General features: G+C 34.7%; 1 protein-coding gene across 4 annotated transcripts in view; it reads right to left on the minus strand.

The window, feature by feature from the left end:
- arhgap42b (Rho GTPase activating protein 42b) overlaps positions 1 to 15,861 on the minus strand; it is a 224,023-nt gene that overhangs the window by 19,874 nt on the left and 188,288 nt on the right. The window contains exons 11-19 of one of the 4 annotated variants that reach the window (XM_087293377.1): positions 15,102 to 15,158; positions 9,907 to 9,985; positions 6,730 to 6,769; positions 6,312 to 6,374; positions 4,132 to 4,206; positions 3,855 to 3,939; positions 2,028 to 2,086; positions 1,835 to 1,940; positions 87 to 246 (exon numbers count right to left, since the gene is read on the minus strand). In XM_087293377.1, the coding sequence (XP_087149503.1) occupies positions 87 to 246; positions 1,835 to 1,940; positions 2,028 to 2,086; positions 3,855 to 3,939; positions 4,132 to 4,206; positions 6,312 to 6,374; positions 6,730 to 6,769; positions 9,907 to 9,985; positions 15,102 to 15,158 (724 nt within the window). Of the gene's footprint in view, positions 1 to 86; positions 247 to 1,834; positions 1,941 to 2,027; positions 2,087 to 3,854; positions 3,940 to 4,131; positions 4,210 to 6,311; positions 6,375 to 6,729; positions 6,770 to 9,906; positions 9,986 to 15,101; positions 15,159 to 15,861 lie in introns of all 4 variants that reach the window. The other 3 variants (XM_087293376.1, XM_087293379.1, XM_087293378.1) reach the window with 3 other exon arrangements.

Raw genomic sequence — 15,861 nt, forward strand, 5'->3', positions numbered from 1 at the left:
TCATCTTAATCAACTGGTCTAATATTAATATGGATTACGTGTTTCTTACAGGTGCATAGTGTGAATCATATTTAAATCACACTTGCCTTTTCCAAATTTTCGATGAGAATTTCCACCACGATATTTTGGAATTTGATGTTCATCATGGCAGCAACGGTTTCCTCTTGTGAGCGCATCAGTGTGGGGCCGAAGATCACCCCCAGATTAGACACCGTCATCATGTTACTCTCACTGTGACTGGAAACACTGCAGGGACAGATGACACAAATAATACTTCCATACCCTAGAAAACCTGTCACAGAGAGCTTGTTTAACATGTAATCTATAAACCACAATATTATATAATTCTGTGCTGTTACTAGATGATGGTACTTTTAAAATAGACACTAGTACTTAATCATTAGTATCATATTATCACATTATATCATTGTATTATAGTATCACATCAGTATCAGTGCTTCCCACAGGTTCGAAATATGCTTTTATAAAAAAAGTGTAAAAGAATCAGGGTGCGAATTACAAGAAACAATAATAATAATAATTCCTTACATTTATATAGCGCTTTACTGGGCACTCAAAGCGCTTTACACAATGGGGGGATCTCCTCATCCACCACCAGTGTGCAGCGTCCACCTGGATGACGCAACGGCAGCCATTTTTGCGCCAAACCGCACACCACACACCAGCTGATTGGTGGAGAGGAGACAGAGTGATGAAGCCAATTATGATATGGGGAGGGTTAGGAGGCCATAATGGACAGAGGCCAGTAAGCAGATTTGGCCAGGATGCTGGGGTTAAATCCCAAGTCTTTTTCGAAGGACATGCTGGGATTTTTAACGACCACAGAGAGTCGGGATCTCCGTTTAACATCTCATCCGAAAGACGGAGCTGACTGAGCAGTACAAAGTCCCCGTCACTATACTGGGGCATTAGGACCCACAAAGACCGCAGGTTGAGCGCCACCTGCTGGCCTCACTAACACCACTTCCGGCAGCAACCTAGCTTTCCCATGGGGTCTCCCATCCAGGTACTGCCCGTGCGCAGCCCTGCTTGGCTTCAGTGGGCAACCAAGTGAGAGTTGCAGAGAGCTAGCTGCTGGCATGAGTTTGGGGGGTACTGACCCCCCTAATTAATGCTTAATCACCTGAAAAAAGAGTCAAAACAACATGTATGGGGAGTCAGCCTTTTAATAGTGAGAAATAGGTTTCTCTGATCTGTATCTTAAATATTAATAAAAAATATTAATTAAAAAGGTAAAATAAAAAAGGTAATATAAGTATACATTTTACAACCCCTATAATAGATGCATAGTTTGTATAGTTTGACCTAAAGCAACCTCTGAAATGGCCTCAAAAATCCAGCATAGGTTGGTTTAAGCTGGTTTTAGCTGGTTGACCAGCCTGGTTTTAGAGGGGTTTTGGCCATTTCCAGGCTGGTTTCCAGCCATTTCCAGCCTGGTCTTAGCTGGTCAGGTTGGAAAATGACCTGCCAAATCCAGCTTAAATCAGCTTGACCAGCCTGGTTTAAGCTGGATTTTTCAGCAGGGGTCTCTAACGTGAATTAGTTAATGCTAGTGGAAAAAAGGTAACACTTTATTTTAAAGTGTCCTTGTTATACATTTTCCATGTACATAGTTCATGCATTCATTTCATTCATTCGTTCGTTCATTTTCCTTCGGCTTAGTCCTTTAATTATCAGGAGATGAACGTATTTAATTACCCCATTTTGTGTACATGTAATAAATAATATCACTCTGTAGTCAAATAAACAGTTGCAGTGTAACAAGAACATGCTACAATAAAATGTAACGAAAATAAGTTTAAACATGTCATACTTGAGCAGATGTTTGATTAATATCTCCAGCATCTTTCTGTTTTTGTCAGGGAGTTTATGCACCAGCGCATGAACTGCACACACTCTGTAGTTCTGATCGTCAGATTCTGAAAGAAAACAAATACATCAACAAACCACGAGAACTAACTTAACAAACGATGTTTATTATGTTATTCACACTCTTTGCAACTTACTGACAGCCATGAGGAAATCAGAGTGGAGCTTGTACGTCATTAGAGGCTCAGAAAGGCACCTGGTGGACAGATATGTGAATGACACCTTATTACATTTAAAGGGTCACGAACTACCAAAACACATATTTTGAGCTGTTGACAGTCGTATATGTGTCCCATGCTGCTAAGACAATATTAGGACACATATATTTCACTAAAAAGTAAAAATTGGTTATTTTTGCGTTATTTCCAGCAAATTCGTACTTCCGGTTTGAAACTAATTTTTGAAGCTGCGTCACGGCTATGAGATCTTAACATGTATTCCAGCATGTAGACTGGAAGTCTGTACCTCGGAGTGCCTTATTAAGTCTCTGAGTGTCCTGCATTAATGCATGAGTAAGACTTGGTTCGAACCAATCAGCGCGCTTTATTGTGCAACTTCATTAATATTCATGAATGTGTTGCCAAAACAAGTGTGCAGTGTTGCTTTTATAATTTGCTGCAGTGAAGATTTTGTTTTCATTTTCCCTCTATGTGAGTTACCTCTGGACTCACGTGTGGATTACAGAGTACACGACGCTCGACAACAATCTGTGTCTGAGGAACATTGTTTACCCGAGAGTTTTCCTCATCTGGAAATGGTTAGATCCGGATTTGCTGCTCGTCTCCTCTTAATGAAGACGCAGCTCTAGCTGGTGTTGTTCGTTCTGTCTCTACATTTTTGGTTAAGTGAGCGACCAGTGGTCTTTGTTTATTCAAAGTTAGTTAGTTGTTTATTCAAACTATTACACAGAGTGTAAACATGTTACCACCACAATCAAACTTAACGTCGTGGAGGATTTTCACCGCATTTTGTGACAGGAATAACACATACGGCTTTCTGACACTACCTTGCGAGTGCATCTAAGTGTCGGGGAAATGCGGAGGTTTTTTTTCTCTCATTTGCCGTGCGGTAACAAACATTGCATGAAAAATACACGCTTAAAGCAGTTGCTCAAATCAAATATCTCGTTTGAGGGTTATGAATAAAATTCCTGAATGAAAGCCAAACTGCAGTTAAAGTCCACCATTTAATAATTTTTCAAATAACTCGATTACTGATGTCGGAGTAAACACAATCACTGTCTTTCTCCCCAGTGTGTGTGTGTGTGTGTTTTGACTCTGTGAAAATCAACGCGTGCCCAAACAGACACTCTCATTTTTATGCAAATATTTACAGACCCTCGCTATTTTGCTTCTCCGACACTCCCCCTAAAACAGAGCTTGACACGCCCGCTTTCCTGACTTTTTCCTAAGTAGAGGTGTGAAAAAGCCCTGCTGAAACAAGGGGATTTTACAGACGTTTAAAGTGATAGTTCGACCAAAAACTAAAATTCTGTCATCATTTGCTCACCTTTTACTTGTCTCAAACCTTTATGAGTCTCATTCTTCTGCTGGAGTGATATTAAATATGTAAGTTTCAATAGCTAATGTTTCAAAAGCTAATCCAAATTCAAAATATGGCGATCCCTTTAAATGGACAGTTCACCCCACAAAATTACCTAATTTAATCTCCCATTTTGAAAAATGCTGGTAGCAGGGAAACATCGGCTCCCATAGTAAGAAACACAAAATACAACGCAAGTCAATGAGACCCAACAATTACAGTAGCATTCCTCAAAATATCTTATTTAGTGTTCAACAGAAAAAAGAAAGCCAAATAGGTTTTAAACAAGTGAGTAAATTATAAAAAAAGTTTACTTCTTGGGTGAACTATCCCTTTGCCTATTTTCATAGTGGTTTTCATTTTGAATCTCCATTAATAGTAAAAATGACCAGCCTGTCATATAGAGAAAAACTGAAGGACACCTGAGGTAATTCTTGAGGCCGCTGGTGATGGTCTTGTTGTCCCAAGTGTCCGGGTCCAAATCCAGATCTGATGCTGCTTTGGGTGCTTTATGAAGAACACACACAACATGGTTTCTGTACAAATGCTGAAGTACTGTAATATTAAATATGTATACCTAAGGATAGTTTCAATATTTATGTCCTATGAAAAAAATGTCCAAAATCAAAATGTGTTTTTTTTATAGACAGAAAGTATCTGAGACTAGCATTAGCTGCTGTGTAGAATAAAAAGACTTACAGAAGACTGTGGTCATGAGCTTCTGCACTTTGGAATTTATTCCACCGACTCTGTACAAACCCATAGTGTTGAGCCCTGCTGAGAGGAGAATACATGAGCACAAACAGAACATACAATACAGAAATAAAAACACAAACTACAACACGGAAAACACACTGGAAAATAACACATGTGATTTGGTGTTCAAAGCCATAATTATTTCAGCTTAAAAAAAGGAAATAAATCAAGAAAAATAAATAAATAAATAAATAAATAAATAAATAAATACATAAATAAATAAAACTAATTGATTTCTAATTTTACTTTGACTTGTAATTCATTGCAGACAATAAAACAAACATTATTTAACATGTTACTCTTGATTTTCAAAATAAACAGGTATTCCAATTTTGGTTCTTGGAACACATTGCAAATAAGTTAAGACAGGAGCAATTTAGGGCTAGTAATCAGGCAAACTGGTTAAATAATGATGTAATTTAAAACAGGTGATGTCAAACAGGTGATTGTAATTATGATTTGGCACAAAAGCAGCATCCAAGAAAGGTCTAGTCCTTTAGGAGCAAAGATGGGCAGAGGATTGCTAGTTTGCCAACAAATACACGAAAAACTTATTCAAATGTTTAAAAACAATGTTCCTTAATGAAAAACATTTGGATATTTCTTCTTCAATAACATATTAATATGTAAAACATAATTTAAAAAAATCAAGGATTCTGGAGAAATTTCAGTGCATTAAGAACAAGGGCACAATCCTAAACTGAACAGTCGTGATCTCCGATCCCTCAGTCGGCACTGCATCAAGAATCCTCATTCATCTATAAGCGATATCACCACATGGGCTCAGGACTACTTGGGCAAACTTTTGTTAAGTACCACAATACGTAGTTACATCCACAAATGCCATTGAAACTGTACTTTCCCAAAAGGAAGCCTTATGTTAACAGTGTCCATAAGCACTGTCGACTTCACTGGGCTCCGAGGAATGTAGATTAGAATCAGTATTTCAGGTATTTTTGGGGAGAAATGGACACCGTGTGCTCCAGACCAAATAAGAAAAGATCGCCCAGACTGTTACTAGCAACAAGTCCAAAAGCCAGGGTCTGTCATGGTATGGGGTTGTGTCAGAGGCATTTTTGTGATGACACCATTCATGCTGAAAAGTACATAGAAATGTTGCAGCACGATATGCTGCCTTCTTTTCCAGGGATGCCCATGCATATTTCAGCAAGATAATGCAAAACCACATTCTGCACACTTTACAAAGTCCTTGCTGTGGAGGAAAAGGATACAAGTACTTGACTAGCCTGCCTACAGTCCCGACCGGTCTCCAACAGAAAATGTGTGGTGCATTTTGAAGCACAAAATGTGACAACGAAGACCCTGTACTGTTGCCCATCTTATGACAATTTTGAAATGCGTCGCAACAACAAAAAATGGAATACGTGTTAATTTAAAAAAAAAATTTAATAAAAATATTTAGGCTTGTAACACATACGAGTGATTTGGTGCCCAAAGTAATAATTTTTTTAACATAAAAAATAAGTACAAAAATAAAAAAGTAAAAGAGAAATGTGAAAAAAAACTAAAAATAAATAAATAAATAAAAATAAATAAATAAACCAACAATAATAAATAATTAAATAAATAAAAATAATTAAAGAAATAAAAGAAATAAAGAAAAAAATATAAAAATATAAAAAAAATAAATAATAATAATAAATAAATACAAATATGTATAAAAATGTAAATTAATTAAATAAATCAATAATAAATAATAATAACAATAATAAATAATTAAATAAATAAAAATAAATAAATAAATAAAGAAAAGAAAAATAATGAAAAAATAAAAACAAATAAATCAATAAAAATAATCAAATAAATAAATACATACATACATACATACATACATACATACATACATACATACATACATACATACATACATATATACATACATACATACATACATACATACATACATACATACATATATACATACATACATACATATGTATATATATCATATATGGATACTTAATAATACTAATAACTTAATTTCCTTACTTTTATGGTTCATTTCTTTTATTAGAACACAACTTGTTGTAACGCCATTCAGTTTCTACAAAAACAACTCTAACTCTATTTACAATGAGTACTGCAGTAAACACACAACTCACCTCTGACCTCCACCAGTTGTATACACTTCCTCACAAAATTAAAGCCAGTCTCATTTAAATATGCTACACAAAGAAACAAGAAAGAGCATGTTCAATAGATGGATTTGGATTGTGCCACACTCAGGAGGTTTGGGGTTATTCTGCTTTTACTTAATGCAATGCTGTATCGACATTGTTAAAGGAAATAAGAGAGAACAGTATCACACAAAGGGTGTAGTGAAGGGAAACACCACACATTATCTAAAAGAGTGTTGATTAAACTGTTCAACTGATAAGAGCACGCAAGGTCAGACTCAACATTAAGCTCAGTCTAACTGAACAAAACAGAAGACACTTAAAAGATATTAGAAAATAAAAGTGAGAATTAAAAAAACAAACAAATGAAGCATTTGGAGTAGTGGTTAGAGACAATACTTACTTTCTTCTTTCTTGCTTAGAATAGCAGGAAGATTGTATATCTAAGAGAAGAAACAAAAATGTATTGATTTTTAATCATTGTGAATTACTTACCGAGCAGCACATAATTGATTCTAACATGTCCTGAAGAAAATGATTTATTTCTAAGATAATCAAAAGCTAGAATAAGTAAAGAAGTGAAGATAATTTTAATCAAAACTTAATATTGATAATAATACTAAATAACATACTGTATATACACACTAGTCAACCGCTACAAACACTCCACACTACAAAGACTCATTCATTCATTCATTCATTCATTCATTCATTCATTCATTCATTCATTCATTCATTCATTTTCTTTTTGGCTTAGTCCCTTTATTAATCCGGGGTCACCACAGCGGATTTAACCGCCAACTTATCCAGCTCATTTTTACGCAGCAGATGCCCTTCCAGCCGCAACCCATCACTGGGAAACATCCACACACACACATACAAACAATTTAGCCTATTTCATAGCCCTATAGCCCAATTCACCTGTACCGCATGTCTTTGGACTGTGGGGGAAACCGGAGCACCCGGAGGAAACCCATGCGAATGCAGGGAGAACATGCAAACTCCACACAGAAACGCCAACTGAGCCGAAGTTCGAATCGGCGACCTTATTGCTGTGAGGCGACAGCACTACCTACTGCGCCACTGCAACGCCTGTACTACAAAGACTCAATAGGATAAATATGTTTACTTGTGGATTGTACTGGTTAGGGTGAGTTCAACAAGTAGGACATATTTCTGGATCAACATGTTGAACAACATTCCAATCAGAAAATCTGATTTAAGGGATGCATTTAGAGTTTATTTAATGAATAAGTACTAGTATCTAATGAATAAGCACTAGTATCTAATAAATATGCACTAGTATCTAATGAAAATGCACTACTATCTAATGAATAGGCACTAGTATCTAATGAATAAGCATCTAATGAATATGCACTAGTATCTAATGAATATGCACTAGTATCTAATGAATAAACACTATTATCTAATGAATAGGCACTAGTATCTAATGAATACTGTAAGTAGTATCTAATAAAAACAACTAGTGTCTAATGAGTAAGCACTAGTATATTTTTAAAAAGCACTAGTAATTAAAGAATAGGCACTAGTATATCTAATGATTAATCATTGGTATCTAATGAATAAGTACTAGTACTTAATGGAAAAGATACCAGTATCTAACAAATAAGCACTAGTAACATGAAAATAGACAGTAGTATGGGTTAAATGTCAAAACACCCACTACTTTGCACTATATGCTGCTTAACCCAAAATCTCCTTTCTGCAGAATAATTTAATGTACAAAAAATGTATACACACACACACACACACGTTTGTTTTTGTGAAAAGTGTTTTATTTTATACTGTCCATACCGTATATTATATTGCCCTCACCCCACCTTACCCCTAAACCCAACCATCACAGGAGACTGTGTTCAGCTTTACTCTCTGATTAAACTCATTCTGTAAGATTTATACGCATTTTGAGAAATGAGGACGTCACCAATGTCCTTATATTTCACCTCCTTTTGTAATACCTGTGTCATACCCATGTCATTATACAGATTTGTGTCCTGATATGTCACAAAAACACACGCTCACTCGCTCGCACGCTCGCTCGCACGCACGCACACACACACACACACACACACACACACACACACACACACACACACATACAGGTTTGCACAATTGTACGCATAGTTTTTGTATGCATAGTTCACACCTAATGGGGAATTAAGTATTTTTATGAGTATATTGGAAGTCAATACACATGTGAGAACAAAGGTGGATTACTGTCCCATGGTAAGAATAACATGGAAAATGCAATGGAGAAAGTGCTTCTCCAGAGTAAAATGCCCACTAAAGTCTTTGTGCGCACTTAGGGCTCTATTTTGACGGTCCATGCGCAAACCGCAGGGCGCAAACACTTTCAGGGCGTGTCAGAATCCACTTTTGCTAATATAAGGACGGACAAATCCGCTTTGCACCTTGGCGCATGGTCTGAAAGGGTTGAGCTTATTTTCTTAATGAGTTATAGGTGTGTTTTGAGAATAAACCAATCAGAGTCTCATCTCCCATTACCTTTAAGAGTCAGATGCGTCGTGCCATGGCACAGTCGCTATTTACATGACGTAAAGTAAGTGTAAGTGGAAAAACTGATCATTTCCCTAGCAAGAAAACAGTTAAACAGAGCATCTGCAGCGCGAGAATGAGAGATAAATTATTAACTTTCACTTTCGCTCTCGTGGATAGAGAAACCTTGTACACACAGACATCAGTTAGCCTATAAATATTTATTTCGTTTGTTAAGCGCAAAGACTTCTTTAAAAAACTATTTCTAAATTCAGTTCTAATTTCCAGCAAACAAATAAATTAACAATAGTTACGAAGTGTGCTCAAACAAGTTATATCCTAATACACATGCTGTGCCCCATATGGTCCAAAACCTGACAAGAGGACAAATCTGAGATTGTTTTTAATAAAACAAATATAAAGTATGGATATACTAAATAATACTGCTTATAATGATAACATTATACCAAAGCAAACTAAATGAACTTAAAAAGCCTCCTGAGATGAAGAAGGCATGAAGGCAGTGGTTTTTATATGTATGTAGGCTAGAAAATAAAATGTTTAAATGTTTTAATTATTTTTCATATGTAAAGATATTTGCGTATTGCTCTACATCTTGTGTGTATTATACAGTGTGTAAGCGAGGCGCACAACTAACGCGCTCTGCGCTTGACTATAGACCGGCTTTGTTCTGGCCTAAAGAACAGACTATTATAGTTTCTCAAAATAGCAACGCGCCAAAACACGGCTGCTTTTTTAGATCAGAACGTCTATAGGCGCACATATCAGCGCAAATGCATTTGCTATTTACACAGCGTGGTGCAAAACGTCAAAACGACACTTGCGCCGAGCTGAAACTAGCAAACAACAATTGCGTCGCGCCTTGCGTCACATTGCGCCGGGTTTATGATAGGGGGCTTAAAGTTTAAAACAGGCAGCACTTTCAAAAACAACAACAGAAAAAAACAAACACACATACAGCTTGGGAAAAAAAGTTAGTGGACACACGCCCTAAAGCACAACTTGACTTGAAATGGTGCAAGAAAGATGTTTCGTTACTCACCGGCTCTTTTCCGTCCATTGCTTTCAGCCAGAGCCTCCTGTTGGACTCGGACAGCGCTTGTAGAGTGATAATGCCATGCCTGAAGACAACACAGCACTTTACACTCTGACACACTCTAAAAACATCCTGATCAACCTCCAACTATAGTTCTTCTAAATACAATGTGCTAATATATTTCTAAAGAAACTGGGATATTCATTATTAAAATATTTAAATCCACAAATGATGTTCCCACATATAGTCAATTAAAATGAGAGATTGGTTCACATTTACTCAACTTGATGTCATTTCAAACCTGTATATGACTGTTATTGTTGGCTTCATTATAGGAGATTGTACTTTTCTGTAAGTTTCATTCTGCATGTTTCTTTTAAGGTTATGTTTCTTTATTCTGCATCCAGATCTATGTTTTCTTGACATCTTACATTTGACAAATCAAGGCTAATGTCATGATAAGGATGTGATTTTCCTTATCATGACATTAGCCTTAATTAGTCAAATGTAAGATTACAAACTTTGATTTGAAGCAGAGAAGAACATTTTAGACAAAAAAAAAAAAAAAAAAGTAAAAAACTTTTTTAAGTGAAGGAATTACAGATGTTTGAACAAAATCTGATTAAAAAGAAATAAATAAAACAGGCTCTGGGAAAAAATGAAAAGACCACTTTAAAGTTATTTTCATCTGTCTGTTTTTATTATACAATTTATTAAAAAAATGTCTTCAAAATAAGAATAATGCTATTTAGATAATGTATTTCCAGAAAATAACATTATTATTTTATAGATGATCTAAATATTAGATCATTTATTTTATTTGATCTTATTTCATATTTGCTTAAAAAGGATCAGCGCCATGTAAGTGACCCCTACGCTAAAATGTAAAAGCATCTAGTGTCTTCTACAAAGATCCATTTAAAATTGTGAAACACGGCCATTACAAATGAGTTTAAAATATTCATTCATTCATTTTCTTGTCGGCTTAGTCCCTTTATTAATCCAGGGTCGCCACAGCGGAATGAACCGCCAACATATCCAGCAAGTTTTTATGCAGCGGATGCCCTTTCAGCCCATCTCTGGGAAATATCCACACACACATTCAAACACACACTCATACACTACGGACAATTTAGCCTACCCAATTCACCTGTATCGCACGTCTTTATACTGTGGGGGAAACCGGAGCACCCGGAGGAAACAGACGCGAAGGCAGGGAGAACATGCAAACTCCACACAGAAACGCCAACTGAGCCGAGGTTCGAACCAGCGACCTTCTTGCTGTGAGGCGACAGCACTACCTACTGCGCCACTGCCTCGCCGAGTTTAAAACATTATATATATATATATTTTTTTACAATTCTTTTTAATATGTTATTTTAATCATTCATTCATTCATTTTCTTTTCAGCTTAGTCCCTTTATTAATCAGGGGTCGCCACAGCGGAATGAACCGCCAACTAATCCAGCATATGTTTTATGCACTGGATACCTATCCAGCCACAACCCAACACTGGGAAACCTTCATACACTTTTGCATTCACACACATACACTACAACCAATTTAGTTAACCCAATTGAGGGAAACCGGAGCACCCGGAGGAAACTCAAGCGAACACGGAGAGAACTTGCAAACTCCACACAGAAATGACCTAGCCGCTACTCGAAACAGCGACCTTCTTGCTGTGAGGCAATCGTGCTACCCACTGTGCCACCTTTATGCCCGTCATTTGAATCAATAATTAATTATATAATAACTAATTAAATGAGTTATTTTAACATATTTGATGAATTTTTATATGTTATAAACCTTTTTGTATTATTTTTTCATCAAATTGTGTTTCATTTATCTGTTTTTAAAACTAATTATTAAATTATTTTAATCCATTTTGATTTAGTTGTTTGATTCTTTTACGCTAAAATGATTTTTTACTTCTTTAAAAAAACATTTTACTGTTTTGTTTTTATTCTTAATTTATTTTGACATTAATCGTTTCCACAAATCTGATGAAGCCATCAAAATTTGACTATACAAAAAACAAACAAAAAATAGTTGTTGAAATGACATGCTGCTGAATAAATGATGCTTTTGTGGATAATCTATTCCCTGATATATCAAGTCAAGTCAAATGTATTCTATGTCATAGTTTCCAGCTCAGTAACTGGAACTTATGTAAAATTAGGCATGGGATATACTACTTCACTTACATAGACATCTGTATCTGTGTTATGAGTTTTACACCCAGTTAAACTGACCCAAAAATATCAGTTACAAAACTTCATGACACATGATTTGCGTTAACTGTAACTGTAAGGTGAGTGTTAGAGCGAACTAACATCCTCTTGTGCAACAGCTGTCACTAATATCAGTGCATGGATAAAGAGCCATTCGCTCAGTTATGCTTTATTAAACCACCCGCTTGTTAGAGAAAGCATGATGCAGAGCAGGTTTAAAGTGATGGTATGGTGGTTCTGGAAGTAACTGTATACATGTTCATTTTAAGATTACTAATGTTGGTTTTTGAATTAGTAATGTATTGTCTCGGCCAATCAGAATGTTTAGTTAAAATGATTAGTTTATATGCAACTATCCCGCAACAAACTTTGCAAAAAACTAGCATTTTGCAATGAATTTAAAGGGGGTTTAAAGTTGTGTGGCAACAGTATATGAATAGAAAAATAGCCAAATAGCCTCTAATAAGTAACATTTATTTATTCTATTAAAAAAAAAACTATTGGGGAAAGCCACTAACAGAGATAGCCACGCCCACTAGTGACAATCTCTCTCTCATTAGCATATAAACAGCCCTAAGTGAGAAGCAGCCATCCGTGACTAGAGTTTTAGCACCGTAACTGTCGAATATAATGCCAGTGACTAAGCTCCGCCTTCTAGTTCTCATTTAAATTTAAAGCAGCCCGTCAGCTAAATGGCACAATTGGGATCAAAGCCTAAAAGGGTCAGTTTCAAACTTTTTATACACATAGTAAGGACATCAGAGATTTATTTTACATCACTGAAAAGGGGCAGAATAGGTCTCTTCTAGAGTAGCGCTGGGTGATATGGCAAAAATGCAATCTCGATAATTATTTTCCATATTGAATGATAATGAAATATATTTTGATATAGGTTGTTAATGCTTCCAGATTTAAAAGAGTACCCAAACAATGACTGAAGCCACAAAAATTAGAGGGTTTATTAAATGGCAAAACTAAAACTAAATCTTCGGTGGACAAAAGAACACCAACAAGCTTCAAGATTCCCATTGTTTCACATTTCTGCTGTGTGATTGGCTCTTAGATCAATATTGAGTAAAAAAGTCCTATCATTGCTATTGACATAAATTTGAGCACGATTCGATATAATATTGTTTACCAGCCCAGCACGACTATGGAGTCAATGTTAGGTGACACACTCTCAAAGCTTCAAAAGGTTCATGTGTGTACATAAAGGTTCTATTTGAGTAGCTTGAATGTACATAGAAGCTAAATGTTTAGAAATGTCCCATTTAGTTTTTTTAAAGTTCATTTGTACACTTTGAGTACTAATATATTAGCTCATTGACAGCTTTGTATTGTTATTTCTGAGAGTGTTCCGGCCTGTTATACACTCTTAGAAGCATAATAGTATATCTATTCTGTAAATAATATGAAAAATACATTACGTTTTGAGATTTTTTTTCAAATCTTGTGTAATATATATATACAGAACGAACCATTGTTATACAATAACTTGCCTAATTACCCTAACCTGCATAGTTAACCTAGTTAAGTCTTTAAATGTCATTTTAAGTTGTATAAAATTGTCTTGAAAAATATCTAGTAAAATATTATTTACTGCCATCATGGCAAAGATAAAAAAAAAAAATCAGTTATTAGAACTGAGTTATTAAAACTATTATGTTTAGAAATTTGCTGGAAAAAATCTCTCCGTTAAACAGATATTGAAGGAAAAAAAAATAAACGGGGTCTAATAATTCAAGGGGGGCTAATAATTCTGACTTCCACTGTATGTGTATGTATGCATAAATAAATACATTTCAGATATTTTACTGAGCTATGAGACTACGAAGTTGAAAAAACAAACAAACAAATAGACAAAAAATATATAGCTTTAAATATAAATGTATCTAACCAAAGCACGATTTAATAATTATTATCTAATGTATTTTAGGATTATTAAACTATAAATATATTATTAGCTTTAAAACATTCTAATAATGAAAAATAAATAAATACTGTTTATGTGCTTAATATGTCCTTAATAATTAATACTACTGCTACTATTATTATTACTATTATCATCATCATTATTAATAATAATATTAAGTAATTAATAATAATAATAATAATATGTATTTATATTATTACGTATAAATAATAACAACAAAATAATAACAACAACAACAATAATAATACTTCTAGTAATAATAACAACAATAATAATAATAATAATAATAATAATAACAAAAACAATATAAATAATAACATATTATTAAACATATTTAATAATTACTAACAAAAACTATAGTTATTATTATTGTTTTACAGAAATATAAAAAAAAAAAATTTTGTATATGACGTTACTGAAATAAGAATAAAAATACTTTATTTTCCTACTTGCAGAAACGTACGTTTTATTTCAGTTTTTATTAATAAACAAAACTGTTTTAAGTTTTTGCATTATAAGATTGCTTTTACTGCAAAGAAAACGTGATCCTATCTAAAGATTCTTGCCAAAAAAAAAGGTATCACGAAGAGCATTTAGAATGACCACCGCATTAAATGTGACTGAAACTGCTGACTAGGCATATATACAGCTCACAATGTTTCCTCATGAATTTGTAATCATTATAAATCTGCCTCTTTGTCAACAAATAAACACATTTACAGTAACTCCTCTCCAACATGCCTAAACCTAAACAGCTTTCCAGTTTGGTGCATAGCCATAAATGAAGCTGATTTGATGTGATGTTTTTGCTCCTTGATATCATGTGAGCCTTTGTAATTTCCAGATCACAAATAAGATGGATAGAATCACTCAGCCAGTGAAATCAAATCAATCTGTTATCCCATCAATTACAGGATTTTCCAACATGCGATCTTTTAAAAAAATGGAGGTGAGAAATGAGCTTTGATCGGCGTGGGATTTCTAATGCGTGAGATTTGACATGCGTTTCTACATGCACAGGGCTCGTCACATACCGGCTTTTAAAGAAAAATTGCAGTGGTCGGAAAAGAGATCCACGATAGACGGTATTTCTAGATTGAAATAAACACAGAGAGGGGACAGGGGGGAATGGGCACATACAGGGTAAACTGTAAGACAACAACAGTGCAACCTTACACTAGGTGGCAAAGGAAGTTAGATTTGTGGCTACTTACCAACAGTGTTAGAAAAACATGCGTGTTCTACTGTGTGTGTCATAGATATTCACGTTCAAATAAATACATAAATGTTTGCCACCTAATATCGTAAGACTGTGACATGTAGGCAAATGCAAGTACAAAAAAAATATATTGTTAGATTATACAGTTAGTGTGGGACAAAAAGGCATGAAGAACATGCAGAAAACAGAAATTCAGGCAGTCTTAAAAAACAGAAAGGTCTTATAAAGAGGACATAAAGAAACAGAAGCTAAAGCAAATGTTTGGGTAACACTTTGGGTAACAAAATAGTGGTCCATTAGTTAATGTTATTTACAAACATGTATAAACAATCAGTAAGACGTTTATTGCGGTATTAATTCATCCTTGTTAATCTACGATAAAATAACGATAACTTATTAGGGTAAATAAGGATAACGTTAAATTACTGTGCATTAACACATGCATTAATGTTAACAAGCCCAATTTAAAATTTTAATAATGCATTCGTTAATGTTGAACTATGATTATTTAATGATTTACAATATTATTGGTACTTAGTTAATGTTAGTAAATGGATATTAAATAACATTAGCTG

Source organism: Danio rerio, chromosome 18 (assembly GCF_052040795.2).
Source record: "Danio rerio strain M-AB ecotype USA chromosome 18, GRCz13ab, whole genome shotgun sequence".
Taxonomy (NCBI): Eukaryota; Metazoa; Chordata; class Actinopteri; order Cypriniformes; family Danionidae; genus Danio; species Danio rerio.